Source organism: Narcine bancroftii, chromosome 11 (assembly GCF_036971445.1).
Source record: "Narcine bancroftii isolate sNarBan1 chromosome 11, sNarBan1.hap1, whole genome shotgun sequence".
NCBI lineage: Eukaryota > Metazoa > Chordata > Chondrichthyes > Torpediniformes > Narcinidae > Narcine > Narcine bancroftii.
In genome coordinates this window covers 80,185,751-80,205,908 of record NC_091479.1, presented here as the reverse complement: position 1 = coordinate 80,205,908, position 20,158 = coordinate 80,185,751, and the positions used below count along the sequence as shown (strand labels likewise).

The following is a 20,158-nucleotide window of genomic DNA, read 5'->3' as shown; positions in this document are numbered from 1 at the left end:
CTGTTTTGTTGTCCTGGAATAAATATTTTCAATACCGCTGGATGCTTTAGTATAAATTTATACCCTTTCTTCCATAAAATCGCCTTTGCTGTATTGAACTCTTTTCTCTTTAGGAGTTCAAAACTTATATCTGGATAAATGAAGATTTTTTGCCCTTTATACTCCAGTGGTTTGTTGCCCTCTCTTACTTTTTCCTTTGTCTTCTCCAGTACCTTTTCTCTTGTAGTATATCTTAGGAATTTTACTACAATAGATCTTGGTTTTTGTTGTGGTTGTGGTTTAGAGGCCAATACTCTATGTGCCCTTTCTATTTCCATTTCTTGCTGTAGTTCTGGACATCCTAGGGTCTTAGGGATCCACTCTTTTATAAACTCCCTCATATTCTTGCCTTCTTCATCTTCCTTAAGGCCCACTATCTTTATGTTATTTCTTCTGTTATAATTTTCCATTGTATCTATTTTTTGAGCTAGTAGTTCTTGTGTCTCTTTAGTTTTTTTATTAGATTCCTCCAATTTCTTTTTTAAGTCTTCTACCTCCATTTCTGCTGCTACTGCCCGCTCTTCCATCTTGTCCATTTTCTTTCCCATTTCTGTTAAGGTCATCTCTATTTTATTCATTTTCTCTTCTGTGTTGTTTATTCTTTTTCTTAAATCATTAAATTCCTGTGTTTGCCATTCTTTAAATGACTCCATGTATCCTTTAATAAGAGAAAGTACCTTCTTTATCTTGCCTTTCTTTTCTTCTTCTATTTCACTGTACTCTTCCTCTTCCTCTTCTTCTTCCTCTGGGTTGACCATCTGTTGTTTCTTTGTTGCCCTTTCCTTCTCTTCTTTCTTGTTTCCATTGTCTTCTGTGGTCTCTTCTTGCTGCAGGTGTTCTGCAGCTGTCGTTGCCGGCTGTGGAGATCAACTCCCCAGCTGGTCCCCCCTCTCCGCAGCGGGCCTCTTCGGACAGGTAAGGCCTTCACCTTTTTCCTCCTTTGTCTTCTCTTCCTCTCTTCTTACCGTTGCTTTCGATTTTTCTTTTTTTGTCGCCATCTTCTTTCCACCTTTATACTCACTTTTCTGAAACTTTTATTTCTGTGCCTTTGTGTTTTCCTTTGTTTTTCCCGACTTTTCTGGAGAGGGCTGGAGTTCACCGTCCGGCCACTACTCCATCACGTGACTCCTCCAGGTTTTACTTGCTTTCAGACAACAAGCACTTCTTCCTCTATAATCTGTATAGGTTCAATGACTATGCCCTTTTCCCAAGTGAATACTGATGAAAAACATTCAAAACCTCCCTCCCCATCTCTTTTGGCTCCATACAAAACTGACTACTCCGATCTTCAAGGGGACCAATTTTTCCCCTAACTATCCTTTTGCTCTTAATATACCAGTAGAAACTCTTAAGATTTTCCTTCACATTATCTCCCAAAACAACCTCCATCTTCTTTTAGCCTTCCTGATTTCTTTCTTAGGGTTTTCTTGTATTTTTTAAAAATATATACTGCTTAAGTACCTCATTTGCTCGATGTTACCTATTCCTGCTAAACATTTCTCTCTTCTTCCAAACTAGATCCCCTATATACCTCAAAAACCAAGGTTCCCTATGCCTACTAACCTTGCCTTTAATCCTGACAGGAACATACAAACTCCATATTCTCAAAATTCTCCTTTGAAGGTTTTCACTTTCTGAACATATCCTTGCCAGAAAACAATTTATCCCGCGCATTCTAGATCCTTTCTCATTTCCTGAAAATTGGCCTTTCTCCAATTTATAATCTCAACTTAGGACCGAGACCTTTCCTTCTCCATGATTAACTCGAAACTAATAGCATTATGATCACTGGACCCAAAATGTTCCCCAGCACATACTTTTGTCACATGTCCTGTCTTGTTCCCTAATAGGAGATCCAGTATTGTACTCTCTCTAGTTGGTAGCTCTGTATAATGATTTAGAAAATTTTCCTGAACACATTTGACAAATTCCAAGCCATCCAGCCCTTTTACAGCATGGGAGTCCCAGTCAATATGTGGCAAGTTAAAATCTCCTACTATCACAACTTTGTTTTCTGCAGCTGCCTGCTATCTCTCTACAGATTTGCTCCTCAAATTCTCGCTGACTATTGGATAGTCTATAATATAACCCCCAAGTGTGGTTATACCTTTCTTGTTCCTAAGCTCCATCCATATAGCCTCAGTAGATGAGCCCTCTGGTCTGTCCTGCTGTGATATTTTCCCTGACGAGCATTGCCACTCTTCCCCCTTTCATCATCCTGTGCTATCATGTCTAAAGCAACAGAACATTGAGCTGCCATTCCTGTCCGTCCTGCAACCAAGTTTCACTAATAGCCACAATGTCATAATTCCACATGCCAATCCTCGCTCTAAGCTCATCTGCCTTTCCTACAATAGCCCTTGCATTGAAATATCTACATCTGAGAACATTTCCACCACATTCAAACCATTGTCTTTTATAGATGAATGCAATTTAAACAATCTTTTCCCTCCTCCACTCCTCTATCTGTTCTGGCACTCAGTTCCCCTCCCCCTGAAAATCTAGTTTAAACCAGTCGGAGCAGCACTAGTAAACCTTCCTGCAAGGATATTATCCCCCCTCCAGTTCAGATGAAAACAGGTCCCACATTCCCTGGAAGAGAGCCCAATAATCCAGAAACCTGAAGCCCTCCCTCCTGCACTCTCTCTTTAGCCAAATGTTAAGCTGCATTATCCTCCTATTTCTAACCTCACTAGCACATGGCATGAGGAGCAATCCTAAGATCATTACCCTGGAGGTCCTGTCCTTCAACCTTGCACCTAACTCCCTGAACTCTCGTTGTAAGACCTCTTCATCCTTCTTATATTAGTTCCTAAATGGATTACGACATCTGGCTGCTCACCCTCCCTCCTGAGAATGCTGTGAACTCGATCTGAGATATCTCAGACTCTGGCACTAGGGAGGAAACATACCATCCAGGATACTCAATCTCTTCCACAGAACCTCTTACCTGTCCTTCTAACTATGGAATCCTCTATCACTACAGCTCACATCTTCTCCCTTCCCTTCTTAGCCACTGGACCAGACTCCGTGCCAAAGACCTGGTTTCCATGGCTTGCTCCTAGTAGGTCATTTCCCCCCACCCCCCCCCACCCCAACAGTATCCAAAATGGTACACTTGTTATTGAGGGGAATGGCCACAGGGGAGCCCTGCACTGCATGCCTGCCTGTTCCCTTTCCATCTCCTGTCATCCATTTACCTCCTCCTCGGTGTGATAGTCTCCCTGTAACTCCTGTCTATCACCCCCAATGCCTCCAGAATGATCCTGAATTCATCCAATTCCAGTCCCAATTCCTTAACTCGGCTTGTCTGGAGCTGCAGCTGGATGCATCTCGCGATGAAGTCATAAGGGATACTGCTGTCTTGTCTGACAATCCACATTTTGCAAGAGGAGCATTCCCCTAGCTGCCATTCCCACTGTCTATGCCTAGATGAACAAAATATTGTATGATATCTTTTTTAAAAACCTGCTCTTACCTGTGCTACCTGCGCAATCTTTTGTTCCTCGAATAGGGTGCCCCTTTCTGAATTCAACTCTTTGCCTCTTACCTGTTCTTGCCCAAGTCTGTTGAGCCAGACTCTCACTACTCTGACTCGGCCCACCCAAACAATGACCACTCCCCCCTTTGTCTTCAAATGTTCAACTCGATTGCCCAATCAACTAGATAACATGAATCAAAAGGATGGTTAATATTTCCCATTAATGGAGTGAACAAGGCAAATTTTAGCATCTCATCCACTACTCCAGGTGATTGAGAATTTAGTCTCAACATTTCTCATCACTGCAGCAAGTAACAATTAATTTCCCTAAAAATCACAGCTGATGAAAATACTTATTTTTGCCAAATTAGCAGCTTTACATTGTCAAGCCAGAAATGAATTAAAACTGACCAAGTAATGACAGTACAACTCCGATGATCCGAAGTCAGATTCTCTGATATCTTCATTTATCCAAATTTTTTAAAAATTTTGGATAAATGAGGATATCTGAAACAAATCAGAAATCCGCATTTACCCAATATTTTTTCGGAGCCAAACTGACCTCACAGGTTGAAACAAAAATTCATCCAACATGAAAATTAGAATGCCGATTGTCCTCGTTTCAGGTAACTCCCTCCCCTCTCTCTTTTCATTTCTTCTTTACCTTCTCCTATTGACTTTTCGCTCCAACTCCCCTACTCAAACTGAGAGCCAGTGTCTCCCAGCCACAAGCAGTCATAAGAATCCCTTGTCCCAGCATCATTAAGGAGAGCGGCCTCCCAGGCAGGAGTGGGACTTCAGGCTCAGGGGGGTTCCCTCCCCCACTTCTCGACACAGCAGAGCTCCCCGATGCTGACTCCAAACCCTCCCCTCAGCCTACAACCACACACGCACACACCGATCTCCCCAGTGTGTGTGGGCAGTAGGCCTAGGGGAGGATTCAGAGTTGGGACTCCAGTGTCGGGACCTCCGGTGACTAGGGAGACAGGAGCCTGCTGACTTGCCAGTGAGTCTTCCTCCGACCTGGGAAGTTTCCCCGGGGATCAGCAGCGGGCAGTGGGTACATGTTGGGGATTGGCTGCAGTGGGGAGATCTTGGTGATCGGCAGCACCCAGCTTTTTTTTGGTGAGAATTAAACATTATTTTGAAGCTTAAAAAGCCTTCCCTTGTTGTTTGTTGCTGTTTAAACATTGATACAAGTGATTTGCTGTTGCTACCAGGATGTCTTTTTAAAAAATGACCAGTTATCCGAAAAAGCGTTTATCCGACATAGGCCCAGTCCCAACCATTACGGATAATCAGAATTGTACTATATTTGAGAGGAGATCCTAAAAAGAGTGCTACATTGTGTGGGGCTTCTAATTAGAACAGGATTGTTGAATATTCCCATTCCTTTACATAGAAACATAGAAGATAGGAGCAGGAGCAGGTCATTCGACCCAATGCCCTATTTTTCTCAATCCATATATATTGTTGCTAAAATTTCACATCTTTATAATTTTCCATTAATTTCTTTTCCAGTATTTTCCTTGAAGAAATCATGAAAGAACTGTTGTTATTTCAACTTTGTTTTGAACATAATTTCATATAGAACTGAGATCAACCTTGTATCATTTAGATTAAATTGTCCAAATTTATTTCTTGTGAGACACTAAATTATATTTCCAATCTAATCCAGTGGTCCATGGGGTGAAAAGATAACAATGAAGATTTTGCTTCCTGAACACTTTTTGGGCGTATTATATGTATTTTGGGCTGCTGATCGTGAAAATCATTTTTAAAACATTTCCTCTCACATACCTTTTTTTAAAAGATACAAGATATTTTTGTGATTTCCTTTCATATTTTGTCTACTAGTATATTGCTCACAAAGCAATGTTTTGCTGAGTCCAAGCATGCCTGGGCATGCCCTCAGTGCAGGTGTCATGCAAATATTGTTTTAGGCCTGGCCATGCTTAGTCAGGATAGATACAGACAGTATATAAAAGCAGCTCACGTATACAAATGCCATGCATTACATTGATAGAGACTGAACACATGTTGATGCACATGTTCTTCAGGCTAGAATAGTGAGTGTACTTAACTTTAGCATTTATCGTCTTCAGGAAAATTCAATACAAGCGACTGCCTGGGGGCCGGGCTGATGACTCCATCAGCCCGCGACCCAACTCCCTGCAGTCTGACAGCCCCCCCCCCCCCCCCCCATTGGAGAGGGGGGCCGGCAGGGCATGGGTGGCTGGTGCAGGCTGTCACAACCCGGCTGGCTGCTCCTGCACCGGGGCCGCTCTCTGCAGTTCAAAACGCAGCATAGCAATGGCAGTCTTCCCTCCCCATAATCCCCCACGCAGCTGGAATTGTTGTGGGAGACACAGAGCTGTTCCACCTGTATGGGGAATTATGGGGAGGGAAGATTGCCATTGCTATGCCGCATATTTATGATGGGTGGCGCTGTGATACCAATCGCCCCGCCTCCATCAGATCCAGAGGCGCTACAAGGCGCCTCTGGATAGGAATAGGCCCTTTCAGGTGGGCCAGTTAATGTTGCAGCAGCCTTTTAGGGCTGCCACCTAAAAAGTGCATTTGCAGTTTTAAATCTGCTCCTGTCACTGGCCTCAAGGCAGAAGGCCCATCTGAAAGGGCCCAAGGTCAAAGATCCTGGAGTCAATTGCCAGGATAAATATGCAGTCTTTAGCAAGATGCAATTTTGTTGCTGAATTTTACAGATGGTGCAGTAGTGGAACAAATTGAAGTATCTAGCATTTGCTGATAACAAGGCTGGAAATTCTGCATTTGACAACACATCCCCAAGTCCCAGACTTTTGCCACTTAAACCAAAATCAATAGCAGTTATTGATCATTTTATATATTTCTTTGGGGTTAGCATTTAATGCATCCCTACTCATCTAATCTGCTGCTAACCTCCAGAAATCTTTTTTCATGGCAACCCATTTTTCAGTAGTGCACAGTTTCTTAATTTGCTGCTCTAAAATAGATGGGTTTTTGTTTTTATTCCCCACCCCCCCCCCCCCACCCCCCCCCCAGGTATACAGGTTGTGGAAGGTTTTGTTGGTCCTGCTCAGAGTGCTCTCACATATCAAAATAGATATTGTGAGAAAAAGACTTCGATAACTCTTATTTGATTTTTTTTTCCTTTTTAATCTACATATATTTCTCTCTTCACTTTATTTAACTCTGAAGGGAGATGCTGCAAATTAGAGGAATTCAACAGGTCAATAAGAGGAAAAGGAATTATCAACATTTCAGGAAAATTAAAATCCATTTAACACAATTAATGTTAAAATCACAATGTCCTGAAAGTTAACTTACTTCCTTAGGAAACATTTCTCACCATGGAATTCAATGGAATTGCTGAATCTGGACTGATCAAAGGGCAGATTGTCACCGGGACAGATTTTGCTTGCAGTCAGAATGAAAGTGACAGATGCCACACAAAAAAAGTTCAGAAATTTCACTTGATTGACCAATAAATAAACCTCTGGAGTGTTTAGAATTGTCATTCTGACTCCCACTACAAAAGGGATTGCACCACTAACTTCAGCAGAATCTCTCACCTTGATTGACTGTTTGTTGGTGGCAGAAGAGGGCCTGACATTTTCATAACTCTGAGAGCCTGAAGTAGTATCATTCTCTTCTTCATCATCTTCTTCAAAGTTCATACTTCCAGAGATTCCTATAAAATTATTGAATTAATGTGTGATGATTTATTTTGTTTTAAATGGAAACCTCCTGCATTATATTAAAAACAATCAGAAAACACTGATCATGCAGATTTTTGTTCAAAGCAACTAAATTGACCAACATGCTGAAAACCGGCAAAAGAGATTCTGATTAACTTAAAAATACTAAAATTTTAAAAGCATTCTAGGCCTTTTTTTTTGCTTTTTTTATGTTTGTATTCTTCAACCATTCAACAATTTACTATTTTAAATCCATCATCGTGACTACACCATTTCATTCTTCAATAGCGAAAACAACTTGAACCACTGGAAATCATGCAATCTTGCTATGACTAATGTTTATCCACAGGACTTGACGTTTACTCAACCTAGCCCAAATGGTCACCATCTCTTCTGTAAAGATCCAGATCAATAATCTTGGAATCTTATTAATAGAGTACAAAAACACGAACAACCATGTTTCAAATGCACAATTTACTGTGATCTAGTCTCCATAATTTGGACGTTTGCCTGAAATATACTTTAAATATCCAAAACAAATTCAAATTAAATACAAAATGCTAATATCAGTAGTTGGTTTATATATAAGAAAAGGTACAAGGACTGCCTAAAGAAATCTCTTGGTGCCTGCCACATTGACCACCGCCAGTGGACTGATAACGCCTCAAACCGTGCATCTTGGCGCCTCACAGTTTGGCGGGCAGCAACCTCCTTTGAAGAAGACCGCAGAGCCCACCTCACTGACAAAAGGCAAAGGAGGAAAAACCCAACACCCAACCCCAACCAACCAATTTTCCCTTGCAACCGCTGCAATCGTGTCTGCCTGTCCCGCATCGGACTTGTCAGCCACAAACGAGCTTGCAGCTGACGTGGACTTTTTACCCCCTCCATAAATCTTCGTCTGCGAAGCCAAGCCAAAGAATATATATATATATATCCAAATGAGCTAACCCAATTATAGGTTTTAAATAACTTTTAATTCAATTATATTTCTTATTCAAAAAGCGAGAGAGAAAAAAAGCAGGAATCATGTCATTCCGTCATTCCTGCCATTCCAGGAATCAGCCTGGTGAATCACCTCTGCACTCCCTCCATTGCAAGAACATCCTTCCTTAGATAAGGTGACCAAAACTGCACACAATACTCCAGGTGGGGTCTCACCAAGGCCCTGTACAGCTGCAGTAAGGTATCCTTGTTCCTATACTCAAACCCTCTTGATATGAAGGCCAACATACCATTTGCCTTTTTAACCGCCTGCTGTATCTGCATGCTCGCCTTCAGAGACTGGTGTACAAGTGCCCCTAGGTCTCTCTGCACTTTCCCATCTCTTAATCTATTGCCATTCAAATAGTAATCTGCCCTCCGGTTTGTATTACCGAAGTAGATAACCTCACATTTATCCACATTGTAGTGCATTTGCCATGTATCTGCCCAGTCCCTCAATTTCTCCAAATCACACTGGAGCTTCCTGACCCCCTCTTCCGTGCACACAACCCCTCCTAGATTAATGTCATCTGCAAATTTGGAGATATTACATCCAATCCCCTCATCCAGATCATTAATGTAAATTGTAAACAGCTGGGGTCCCAGTACAGATCCCTGTGCCACTCAGAAAACGAGCCATTTATCCCAACTCTCTGTCTTCTACCTGTCAGCCAGTTCTCAATCCACATCAATACTTTGCCCCCAATCCCATGAGCCTTGATTTTGTAAGCCAGTCGTTTATATGCGGGACCTTATCGAAGGCCATTTGGAAGTCCAGGTACACCACATCCACTGGCTCTCCCCCATCTATTTTACCTGTCACCATCTCAAAGAATTCCAATAGATTTGTCAAGCACGATTTACCTTTTGTAAATCCATATTGACTCTGTCCAATCCCTTCTCTGCTAGTCATATGCTCCGCTATTACATCCTTAATAATGGATTCCATTATTTTGCCCACTACTGATGTAAGGCTCACCGGCCTATAATTCCCCGCTTTTTCTCTACCCCCCTTTGTAAATAGTGGGGTAACATTAGCTACCCTCCAATCCATGGGTACTGATCCTGAGTCTATCCAGTTCTGGAAAATAATTCTTAAAGCATCTGCTATCTGAATGGCCACTTCCTTAAGTACTCTAGGATGTAGATTATCAGGCCCTTGGGATTTATCTGCCTTCAATCCCATCAATTTCCCCAAGACCATGTCCTTAGGGATACTGATTTCTTTCAGTTCCTCCCTTGCATTAGTCTCTATGTTTCCCAACATCCTTGATGCAAGAGTAAGCAGAAATAGTGCGTACTCTGGTTGACAAACTGTAACAAGTGGCATGCCACACACAGAGATTAGCGCTGGGATTTCAATTTAATTTTATACGTTAAATAAATTATTTGGATGAAGGAACCCAAGGTTTAGTTTCTAAAACTGTTGTGCACAAAGATAGTTGGAAAACAAGTTGCGAAGGGTACACAAGGTTAACAAGTTGATACAGACAGATAGGTTAAGAATTGTGGGCAAAGATCTTGTAAATAGAACACAATGAGAAAGTGTGAATGTTTTGACTGGACTTTTTTTTTAAAAAAGCATGTTACCTCATTACAATTGCAGAGTTGTGAGTCACACAACTCTGTATGACTTGCAAAGTTTAGTATGCATATTACCATAAGCAATAAAGAAAATTGACATCGTTAGAATGTCAATGTCCACGTCAGCTGCAGGCTCGTTTGTGGCTGACAAGTCCGATGCGGGACAGGCAGACACGGTTGCAGCGGTTGCAAGGGAAAATTGGTTGGTTGGGGTTGGGCTTTTCCTCCTTTGTCTTTTGTCAGTGAGATGGGCTCTGCGGTCTTCTTCAAAGGAGGTTGCTGCCCGCCGAACTGTGAGGCGCCAAGATGCCCGGTTTGAGGCGATATCAGCCCACTGGTGGTGGTCAATGTGGCAGGCACCAAGAGATTTCTTTAGGCAGTCCTTGTACCTCTTCTTTGGTGCACCTCTGTCACGGTGGCCAGTGGAGTGCTCGCCATATAACACGAACTTGGGAAGGCGATGGTCCTCCATTCTGGAGACGTGATCTACCCAGCGCAGTTGGATCTTCAGCAGCGTGGATTCGATGCTGTCTGCCTCTGCCATCTCGAGTACTTCGATGTTGGAGATGAAGTCGCTCCAATTAATGTTGAGGATGGAGCGGAGACAACGCTGGTGGAAGCGTTCTAGGAGCCGTAGGTGATGCCAGTAGAGGACCCATGATTCGGAGCTGAACAGAAGTGTGGGTATGACGCTAATCTTTGTGAGGTTTTTCAGTTGGTTGTTTTTCCAGACTCTTTTGTGTAGTCTTCCAAAGGCGCTATTTGCCTTGGCCAGTCTATTGTCCATCTCGTTGTCGATCCTTGCATCCGATGAAATGGTGCAGCCGAGATAGGTAAACTGGTTGACCGTTTTGAGTTTTGTGTGCCCGATGAAGATGTGGGGTGGCTGGTAGTCATGGTGGGGAGCTGGCTGATGGAGGACCTCAGTTTTCTTCAGGCTGACTTCCAGGCCAAACATTTTGGCAGTTTCCGCAAAGCAGGATGCCGCCGCCTACCTTCTGCTCGGACTGGGGCTGGGGCCGCCGCCACCTACCCTCTGCCCGGACCAGGGCCGCCGCCACCTTCCCTGTGCCCGGACCGGGGCCGCCGCCACCTTCCCTGTGCCCGGACCGGGGCCGCCGCCTCCTTCTTTCTGCCCGGACCGGGGCCTCTGCCTGCTTCGCTCTGCCGAGGCCGGGGCCACCGCCTCCCCCTCGCTTCTGCCCGGACCGGGGCCTCCGCCTGCCTCGCTCTGCCGAGGCCGGGGCCGCCGCCTCCCCCTCGCTTCTGCCCGGACCGGGGCCTCCGCCTGCCTCACTCTACCGAGGCCGGGGCCGCAGCCTCCCCCTCGCTTTTGCCCAGATTGGGGCCGCCGCTGCCTACCTTCTGCTCGGACTGGGGCTGGGGCTGCCGCCGCCTACCCTCTGCCCGGACCGGGGCCGGGGCCGCCGCTGCCTTCCCTGTGCCCGGACCGGGGCTGCCGCCGCCTTCTTTCTGCCCGGACCGGGGCCTCCGCCTGCTTCGCTCTACCGAGGACGGGGCCACCGCCTCCCCCTTGCTTTTTACATTTTACACCCCAGTTACACAGCAGTAAGAAAGGGTGTGACTCGGTCAACCCCGTCAAAATCCAACCGGGTCCCTGACCTACCTCAGAGGTAGTTAGAGAACCCAATTAAACTTACCTAGGCCATGTCCACAGGTGATTTGCAACCAGGTTTGGTCCGACCTAGGAGGGGAGGCAGGCCCCTCCAGCCCGGGTAAGAAACCTGCATAGGAGAATTTATTGCTAAATACTTAGGAAATTGATTACAAAAGCATGGAGGTTTTTTCTCCTCTATTCGAGTCTGTGAGATCATCTTTTACTAGATGGTCTCCTTTATCATTATCTTTGATAGGTAATATTATCATTTTAATTGATTTTTATATCTATTTCAAGCAATTCTACTTTTTATCCTGACAACATTTTGTTAATATGGACTCAAAAGTTTCCTTCTTTATTTGGAAGAACAAAAACTCTAGAATTAGTAAATTTCATTTACAAAAATTGAAAAAAGATGGAGGCTTGGCCCTACCTAATTTTAGATTTTATTACTCAGCTCTTAATATGCATTATCTAATTTTTTGAATTTTTTATTCTGACAAATTGGAGGAATTTAAAAAATTTCGGATAAATGAGGATATCCAAAACATATCAGAAATCCTCATTTATCTGAAATTTTTTTTCGGAGCCAAACTGACATCACAGGTTGAAAAAAAAAATTCACCCAACATGAAATTAGAACAATTGTTCTCGTTTCAGGTAACACCCTCCCCTCTCTCGTTCCATTTCTTCTTTACCTCCCCTATTGACTCTCTCTCTCAAACTGTGTGTCACTGTTTCCCAGCCGCAAGCAGTCAGAAGAATCCCCTTGTCCCGGCATCGCCAAGGAGAGCGGCCTCCCAGCAGCAGCAGGGATCTCGGTGGGGAGATGTTGGTGATCGGGGACAGGCAGCATTTTTATTTTAATGCTTAAAAAGCCTATACAAGGGATTGCTGTTGCTACTGGGCTGGGTTTTTTTTAATAAAAATGACCAGTTATCCAACAGAGGCCTGGTCCTGACCATTTCAGATAATCAAAGTTGAATAGAATTATACTAGCAATTATGATATATAGTTGTTTAAAAGCTAGAAACTGTCACAAGATAAATTTAAAAGGATAAATTGAGATTCTGACTGTAATCAGCTAGTACCCTGATGTTTGCCTCAGTGGATGAAATGATATCACCACATCCATTATATAGAAATTCTGAGATGAGACAACTGTGTCTTAAATAGAATGGCACTAAGAATAGCTGTACTGAGAATTGTGCAAAATGTGCTGTTAACATAACAATTACAGCACGGAAACAGGCCATTAGGCCCTTCTAGTCCGCACCGAACCAAACACCCCTTTCTAATCCCACCTCCCTGCACAATGCCCATAACCCTCCATCTTCCTCTCATCCATATACCTGTCCAACCTTTTCTTAAATAATACAATTGACTCTGCCGCCACTATTTCTCCCGGAAGATCATTCCACACGGCTACCACTCTCTGAGTAAAGAAGTTCCCCCTCATGTTACCTCTAAACCTCTGCCCCTTAATTCTTAACTCATGTCCTCTTGTTTTAAACCTTCCTCCTCTTAACGGAAATAGCCTATCCACATCCATTCTGTCTATCCCTTTCATAATCTTAAATACTTCTATCAAATCCCCTCTGTTAAATGTCTAATAAATTGATTTCCCAAGTTTGATTATGAATTAAAATTATATTACAGATATTGGATCTGTACTGTTTCTGACTCTGTGTGTTTGAATTTCAGTGTATTCATTATGTCACTGAAGACTCTCAAGAGCATCTACAGGTGTTCCGTGGAGAGGATTCTGGCTGGTTGCACAAGTCAAGATGCGTTTATTTGTCATTCATACCATAAACCTTGCACTGTACAGTGAAAATCACAAAGTGTTTCTCTGGACTGTGGTGCTAGTCATTTAAATGGATAAATTACCTCAAACTTTTAATAAATAATATATCACATAAATATCATGTTACATATGCTAGCCCTGTGTCCCTGGAGTTCAGAAGCCTCATGGCTTGGGGGGAGAAGCTGTCTCATAATCTGGTCATGAGGGACCGAACACTTTTTTTTTATAAAACTTTATTTATTCGTTCAAAAAACAAATAATATAACGTATGCAGCAATTAAACATAAACATGAACAGTTTTTTTTATATATAGAAAAGAAAAGAACCCCGCCCTCTTCAGCCAACTCTCCTAAGGAGAGCCATAAAGAAAGAAAATAGAAATATTAAAGAAAAAATTAAATATACATATTAAAATCTAATCAATATAAATTGAAATGTAAATACTCTATAACAACCACTTATTAATAAAAAAATTATAATTATCACACGAAACATAGGTAATTTTTTCCATTATTAAACAATATTTCATCTCATTATGCCATCTATTAACATCAATCATATTTGTATCTTTCCATGTACTAGCAATACATTTTTTTTTGCTACGGATAAAGCTAAATATACAAAAGCAAGCTGAAACTTACCTAATCCCAAACCTTTCAGAGGTTGCAAACTACCCAATAAAAATACTGTTGGATCTAAAACTATTTTAATCTTATACAGGTATTCTAAAAAAGATTGTATATGTATACATAACCAAACAGCATGAAAAAAGTTCCAACCGTATCACCACATCTAAAACACAAATCTTGCAGACATGGAGGAAGTGAAGACTTCCTCACCTCCACCTCATTTTTTGCCTTGAAGTGCACGGAGAAGTCATTCAAAGCATCCAGGAGGGTGACATCCCTGGCACAGGCTGCTAGTGGGGCTTTGTGGTTGGTGATGGCACAGATGCCCTCCCACATGCTCATGTCTCACTACTGTCCCAGAAGGGACTCTGAATCCTCCAGGCATGAGCCTTTTTGCCTCCCTGATGGCCTTGACTGCCTTGTCACCCACTCTGCATTCATCCAAGGCTTCTGATTGGGGCAAGTAGTGATGGCCTTGGGCATAGTGACATCATCGATGCACTTGCTAATATAGCTGATCACTGACGCCGTGTACTCTAACGATGCGATCCACGTCCATTGCTGCCTCCTTAAACATGTGCCAGTCAGTGCTCTTGAACCAGTCCTGAAGGACAAAGATGGCTTCTGATGGCAAGTCTTTACTTGCTTTGTAACTGGTCTGGAGCATCTGACGAGTGGTCTATGTGCTGGGATTAGCATTACAGAGATGACTGTCTGGTATGGACTTGCTTTGACTTTTCATGCACTATATTTATTTACTATTGTAAAATGGTTTATATGAACGTTTGCACTGTGACGCTGCCGCAAAACAAATTTCGTGACTTGTTCACGACAATAAATTTGGATTTTGATTTGCTTGAAATTGACAATTTATGTCAATGTGCATTATTCAGCAGGACCCATGTTCAGTCTTTTCCTTAACCAACTCATATCAGCACATCAGAGACAAACAAGAAAAAAATTCTAATTTTGATACATTTGCACTGCAAATCTATCTTCTTAAATTTAGTCAGATCAGCCCGCAAAGAATAAAATGTTGATCTCAAAGGAAAGCAGTAATGGCCAATGAGTTGCTCCATTTTCAGGTGCACAGATACAATAAATAGGTTCAGAAAAATAAATCCCTTAAATGTTCATAAAAATTCTACCACATGAAAGGATATAGTTGTTATGTCTCTGTGCTACTTGGGAGGCTTCTTAAATAACTTAGAGATGCAATATTCAAATAACAGAAGAGAGTTTACTTCCTGATGTCTTCCACCATCTCAGGAAACTCTTCATACACACTCAGACATATACATATGCCCCACAGTGGTGTACTACAGTTACAAAATAGTTCACATTATCCTGACTATATATATAACAATAGTTAGCATTGGCATGGGAGCCTGGAAAGTTCTGTTAACCTGTCAAATGGTAATACATTTTACTTGAAAGGAGAGGTACAGAGTTGGTTTAGTCTCTCATCTAAATGACTGGATCTTCCACTATGCAAAACTACTAGACTGGGAAACAAAAAGTCTGCAGATCCTGAGCAACACAAAGGGCTAGAGAAACTCAGCTGATCAGGAAGCATCCATGGAAAGCAACAGATAGTTATCATTTTAGGCCGCAACCATTCCCGATGAAAGATTTATGAACCAAAAGTCAACTATCTATTGCTTTCCACGCTTGTTGCCTGACCTGCAGAGTTCATCCAGCACTTTGTACGTTGCTTTATATTCCGCTGAAGTCTTGGGTTCAAACTATGTGAGGTTGGAAAACACATTTACTTCCTAACATATTCTGTTTTAGTATGATCACCCTATTATTACTTCAATTTCATCTGTTTGAAAGAAATAAAATTAGAAATTGCATCAAGTAATCTTCCCTACCTCTTTGTTCCATTATTTCTTGGATTTCTGGTTTTCCTGACGAGTCTAAGAGTGCTTCAACGACATCACTGGCTGAAATTGATTCACTGACGGACAGGGATTGGATTCTGTTCCTAATATCTTGTACTTCATTACTTATCAAGGATCCTGGCCCATCAATACCTACACAGATGGAAACAATCTTATTTTAGTAATGGGTGATAATGCTCAACATCGAATATCACGAGGTCCACAATAATTTTACATTTCCACCGTGCTCGTTGAGACTTCTTGCTTGATGCACCATCCAAAACTGACTTCCTTATTATGGCTGTAGTCTGAAACAAAGGACACAAGACTAGCGTAGATACCACTTCCTTGCTCCACATTAAAACCAGGTATGAAAATAAAAAAAGATAACCAGACTGATGAAGTTAGTAAGGTCATAAACCTTTACCCACCACCCTCATAGTAATAATATTCCTCTGACCCTTTGCCATTTGTTTCATATCATATTGTGTAAAGGGCTAAAATCCAGGAGTTTTAGAACCTATGCCCAAAACCATTCTAGAAATTCAGTGAATAAGAATGGCAAATGGATTCTCAAACTCCTAATTCATGTATTCTTAATATAGCCAATAGTGTTGTGAATACATTGATAGAATACACCGAAATCCTTGTACCTGACAGTTGTGCGGATAAGAATCTTAAACACAAATGAGTTAAAGGATCAGTTTTTGTTTTGGTATTTTAAAAAAAAGATGTCTACTCACAAAAGAGAATCAGCAACAACTGTTTTTCATTGGAACAAGTGGGAAGGGAACTGAGTCCCTCACCTGATTTGATTGGTATTTCTGTTTCCATTATACCGTGACATGTTGATCTTTTCTCCCACCAGTGATTGGAGTAAAACACAAAAGTCTCCAAATGCTGTGGTTATAGTAAAAACACAGAAATGCTGAGGAACTCAGCCGGTCTCGCAGCATCCTTAGGAGGTAAAGATATATTACTTTGAGGAAGAACTCCGGCCCAAAATGTCAGTACATCTTTACCTCCTATGGACTTTGTGAGACTTGCTGAGTTCCTCGAGTATTTCTGTTTTTACTTTTCTCCACATCCCCCCTCCCCCCCAGTGATAAGACAGTCAGTAGACACAGCACAGTGGCACTGCTAGTGCAGTCACTGTGTCAGGTGCTCTGGCTTCCTCCCATATCCCAAAGAGCTGCATGATGTGTTGCCTTTGGTATGTAGGTGAATAGTAGGATATAAGGGAAGTGAAGAGAATATGGGAATAACAAATAAAGTGAAAGTCTGCAGATGTTGAGATTGTAGAATAAACACAAAAATTTGAAGGACCGCAGGAAATGTTACACTTGTGCCCACACCTCCTCACTCATTATGATTTAGGGCCCTAAACAGCCTCTTCAAGTAAAGCAGCACATCACTTGTGAATCTGCAGGGGTCATTGACTGCATCTGGTATTCCCATTGTGATCTCCTCTACATTGGATTGACTGGACGCAGACTAGGAGATCACTTCACTCTGTCCACTTTAATAGCGTGGACCTCCCAGTGACAATCCATTTCAATTCTTCGCCTCATTCCAATGTCTGTCCATGGTCTCGTGCACTGCCAGATTGAGACCACGTCCCCTTCACTGGCTGTCTCTCCCCTCCCCAGCTTGATTATGATTAAGAGCATCGCATCACCTACAAATTAACTCAATTACTTCATTTAAGAAATTTTACAGACAGGGACAAATATCTGTGTGTTGGTTTTGATTCCAATGCAGAAAGCACAGTCTTTTTTTTTATAGAATGAGGAGATGTCTTCTTTGCACTGGGCTCAAAGCACAAACTGATCCCTGGACAAGTCCTTATAGGGCAACCTCAAATTGGGTACCATTGTATCTCTGCACTTGGAGCACAATAATAATAATTTCTGTTGCTAATAGTCACCAGTATAATTGGATCAATCTTATAATGGCTGAGCCCAAATGTACTGTTTGCATGTTGCCGGAAGACAATCTCCTCCCTGTAAATTGCTGCTCTTGTGCCTTCAGTTTAACTAGAGCATAGGGAATTATGACTTTGATCCTTGTTAGTGTAGGTCAATCTATTTTAATTTAAAAATCAGTTTTATAGAGAGGACCCATTCTGGCCCTTACACCTGCTCTGCTATTCAATAAATCAATTTTAATCAATACCATTTATCGGTACTAATAGCCTCATATCCAGAAAACCCTTCAATATCCAAAAATCTGTTCACATCTCTCAAGAATATACTCAGCACCTGAATTTAAAATACTGACTTGGCTGGAAGCACATCATCCCCTGCATCTACTCTGTCAAGTTCTCTACAGATCCAAGAGGGTTTTTGGCAGTTTGTTTGGAGGGGTGTGGGGTCAGGTAGAGAATAGAGGTCAACAGTGCTGAGAAAATTAAATGTTAAGAACATAAACTGCATCTTTGATGGCTGGAAAGAAACCTTAACTGTCATTGTTTAAGTCATATTTGTAAAACAAAATCCAAAAACACCAGTAACAGAGAAAGCAGGAAGCATATTACCCCCCCCACCCCCCCAGAGGTAGACACCAGTTGTTGGTCCAAAATCTTCAAGTAGAACAGAAATGCTTAATTATTTAGACCATGACATTTCATATTCTACTAACATGGAGCCAGAAGGTATAGATGGTGTTCTAAATTAATATTTGGGTTATTCACAAGGAAATTTCATAGTTGGAAAATTAATTGAAGGGGTAGGTGAAATTCCAGTGTAAATTTCCAAAAATAAAGAGGAGACACTGAATGCCTTGGCAGGCTTAAAAATGGACAGATAGATCAGATAGGATTTATTTCACACTGCTGCAGGAGGCAGAGAAAGAGTTAACTGCCTAGTCTGCTGAATGCTTCCAGCAGTTCCTGTTTTTAAAAAAAAATTGCCTTTTAAAGTCTCTGATAATAATTATTTTCCAAAGGTAGAATTAATTAGACATTTTATTCTACCTCATCACATATCCTAACGCGCAAAATTCTAATAAGCATGGTTCCCAGAAAGAATGGAAACTTGCACTGGACTTTCACCTACTCCTTCAATATATTGTCCATTGTGAATACTAATGTACCGAGTTAGGACCTCACCTACACCTTCTGGCTCCATGCACTGATCATCTCTGTCCTTAATGGGCCCTACTTATTTTCCCCTGGTTTATGCCTTTGACCTCAAAACATTGCCTGTTAGGCAAATATTCCACCTTGCATACAAAGATTTGGTTGAACACCAATATAATACTTGCTTAACAACCTTAGTTATTAGTTTCACATCTTATTTCTGTCAGGATTTGAGATTAGTGCTATTTCATGAGCACCCTTCCTCACCCCCCTTGTTATTTCAATTATCTTCCTATTTTCACATCGACTTGTGTTTAGCTTCATGCATTTAGAAACTGGTCCACTTCAGACCATGAGGCATTTTGCAGTCCTCAACGACAACTCTGACTTTTCATTCTTCAGGATCACGATGGACTTTTCTGGATTCATAGGTAATAAAGGTTTGACTGTTTATGTGCAAACCTTTGGAAGATCTAGTATTGTAGATGGGCCATGTAACCAATACAGATCTGCTTTTTCCTTCTCCATTATTCTTGATGGTGAACTGTTTTGCCATATTAGCTTCATTCATCTGAGGTATCAGATTTGTCTCCTTGTGGTTCCAATGGTCCCAAGCAAATACTACTATATCTAGACCTTCTGTTTTCTGCTCAAGCAGCTTGCAGGTTATCCAATTCATTTGTACATGTCTGTTATTTTCTATTTAAAAGCCATTAATCCATGGTATTTTTTCATTTTACTATAGATTCTACATATACTTCATGTTTAGATCATGAAAGACTAAAAAGATTGTATTGTGGGCGAGGGTACACAGCCATGAAGAGATGCAGATCTGCACAGTTTAAACCATGAAAATCAAATACCACTAGTATAATGGGTTTGAAGCTAACCTGGTTCGCCTTTGTCCCCTTCGACAGCTCTCTTCAATTTGTTACCTTCTTGCAGGTTTCTCATTCTGTCTGTCCATAAAGATTTCTCAGGAGGAAGTGTCAAGTCAGATTTCTTTCTATCTTCTTCTGCTAAAACAAGGCAAAGCAAAAGAAAAGAGCATCAGTCACAACATTGCCTTCCTCATCTTCTAATATCAATTTACATTAGTCATATAAACATACATATGGAAAAATTCCCCTACATATAGAAAATAGATGCACAATAATTCATTCTTTATATTATTTCTTGTGCAGTCATACTTTCAAAAGAGACAAAGTATTGTCTTTCACTTTAAACCTGATATTTTAGATGGTATTACAACATTTTTTTGCACCTACACACTGAAACCAACTGCCCATTACTATTGTAGACTGAGTAAGTACTGGTGGTTCTTTTAAGCAGTGGTTTATTAAGTGCCAATATCAC

The 20,158-nt window shown here is 41.6% G+C and overlaps 1 protein-coding gene across 1 annotated transcript in view; it reads right to left on the bottom strand.

Moving 5' to 3' along the window:
• LOC138746004 (tubby-related protein 3-like) overlaps positions 1-20,158 on the bottom strand; it is an 80,032-nt gene that overhangs the window by 27,828 nt on the left and 32,046 nt on the right. The window contains exons 4-6 of the mRNA XM_069903667.1: positions 19,693-19,821; positions 15,715-15,876; positions 7,093-7,211 (exon numbers count right to left, since the gene is read on the bottom strand). Of these exons, the coding sequence (XP_069759768.1) occupies positions 7,093-7,211; positions 15,715-15,876; positions 19,693-19,821 (410 nt within the window). The remainder of the gene's footprint in view (positions 1-7,092; positions 7,212-15,714; positions 15,877-19,692; positions 19,822-20,158) is intronic.